The 1924-nt window shown below is 42.0% G+C and overlaps 1 protein-coding gene across 1 annotated transcript in view; it reads right to left on the bottom strand.

Annotated features, from left to right (window-relative positions):
* SEPSECS (Sep (O-phosphoserine) tRNA:Sec (selenocysteine) tRNA synthase) overlaps positions 1–232 on the bottom strand; it is a 30994-nt gene extending 30762 nt beyond the window's left edge. Inside the window, exon 1 of the mRNA XM_009319892.1 lies at positions 93–232. Within this exon, the coding sequence (XP_009318167.1) occupies positions 93–232 (140 nt within the window). The remainder of the gene's footprint in view (positions 1–92) is intronic.
* Positions 233–1924: the final 1692 nt, after the last annotated feature.

The following is a 1924-nucleotide window of genomic DNA, read 5'->3' as shown; positions in this document are numbered from 1 at the left end:
CGGGGAGGGCTGCCTGCTTAGGCTGCCCGGGTGTCTCCGGGGGAGAGGTAGCCTCTGCCCTGCCCTGTCCTGCCAGCGAGCTAGAAAAATACCTGTGGGGACTACGGTACGCTTGATGTGCCGTGCCCGATGCCTCCTTGAGGTGTCCCTGTCTCTTAGGGAGCTTATGACGGGCTTTTATCGGAAGGCGTCGTATCGGCGGGGGCAGAGGTGCGTTGCCCTTACTCGGCATATGGGCTCGCTGACTAGCAGTCTTTGAAGGGAAGGTGCTGTGAGCGGCTGGAAATTTAAGTGCTCTGTCTTTACGTGCAGGGCTGCACGAACTCATTTACATCTTCATGAGTGACTCCACTGTTACTTCTCCTTGTTCTCTGTCTTCTGTTTTGTTGGGCTTTGTTTGTTTCTGTCATATTTTTTGAAACTTCTGGCTTTGCCCGTTTTTTACGGACTGTGTTCTGTGGCGGGACTGGCTGCTGCTTCCCGAACGCTTGGCGAACTTTGTCAAGTTTTCTATTTGTCTCGCCTATTCCAGCAATTACTTGCTTGTGACCTCCATCTTTTCATCCCGTAAAAAAATTTTGCTCTGTTTCTGTTCTTTGCTCCAATCATCTGTTCACTTCCTTGTACCATCACCTGTATTAGGAGTTTTAGATGTGGATTCTTCTGTCATATTTTTGGTTTTCATAAAAATTTATCTGCTTTCCATGTTTTGAAATCGAGTCTTGAAGAGAGAAAGAAATGTGATGTGAAAATTCAGAAACGCAGGAACTTAGTTATGACTTTGAAAAGCAGCATAAGCGTGGCCATTACCTAATTCTAAATATACAGGCTTACTTTTTTTCTTTAGACTTTCAAGCTTTCTGTAAGTAGATGTACATCTAGGAGAGGTTTGCTGATGGAAATCTGTGTACTTCTAGCACTTAATAGTGTTTGCTGTTGTAATTATACCATAGGATTTCTTGCCAGAGACTGGTAAAATTGTTCCTTTTGCAACAATAGTGCATTAAAAAAAATCCAAACGAAACCTCCATCAATTTGAGCAAAATAAGTTATGCTAGTAACTTGTTTTTAGTAGCCATAGAGATCTTTTGCTAGTGTACTGTGTTTAACCATAAGAAAAAAAAAAAATCTCATCTTTTAACCAATGGCCCCAAGTGTAGACCAGACCTGTAATGCCAACCGTTAAAATGTTACAGTTCTCCTGTCTTGTTCCCGGAAGACTTAAGGTGTGTTGATGAGACAGTGCTTCCAGCAAAACACAGTAGTTAATGCTTCAGAGGGGAGACTACAGCCGTGGGTCTAGCACCACTGGGGCAATTAGGATGGTGAATGCAGAGTACTACTTGGGATCTGCCCCAAGAGTATGTAAGAAAATCTCAGAACTGTGATTGATCGCAGCATCTCATCCCTTGCTTTTGTTTCCTTGTCCTTACCTTTTCTGTATGTCTAGCACTTGAAGGTGCAGGATTGTTTCACGTGTCAGGTGGAACAAACATGCAACAGATGTTATTCATGCATGTTATTGCAACACGGAGAGTGTTTTCATAATGGAATTATGGTCAGAATATGAGACTCTGTTGAGTCTCAAATTGATTGAATGGAATTGATTGAAGAGACTACCTTTAATTATGCTAATGTTAAAATAGTATAAAGCTAGTTTAGTATTGAAGGAGTTCATACATGTTACACTGGCAAAGTGTATTAGTTTAGCTTATGTCATGTTAACTTGATGGAAGAACAGGTTGAGGTGTATACGTGGATGATAGCATTCGTATCTTCTTTGGCGCATCCTCATCATTCAAGAATAGCAGCTTCACAGCCTTAGGCCTTGTCCAAATTAATTTGAAAAAAGTTACTGAGCTTGGTAGTTAGACTGTGTGTGAGCCATGGTCTCTTGAGTGGGAGTTTAATGAGAAGAGTAGTT

The sequence above is a fragment of the Pygoscelis adeliae genome, unplaced genomic scaffold (genome assembly GCF_000699105.1).
Source record: "Pygoscelis adeliae isolate BGI_AS28 unplaced genomic scaffold, ASM69910v1 Scaffold243, whole genome shotgun sequence".
In the NCBI taxonomy this organism is placed as follows: Eukaryota; Metazoa; Chordata; class Aves; order Sphenisciformes; family Spheniscidae; genus Pygoscelis; species Pygoscelis adeliae.
The sequence above is the reverse complement of the archived record's forward strand: the minus strand, read 5'-3'. Positions and strand labels throughout refer to the sequence as shown.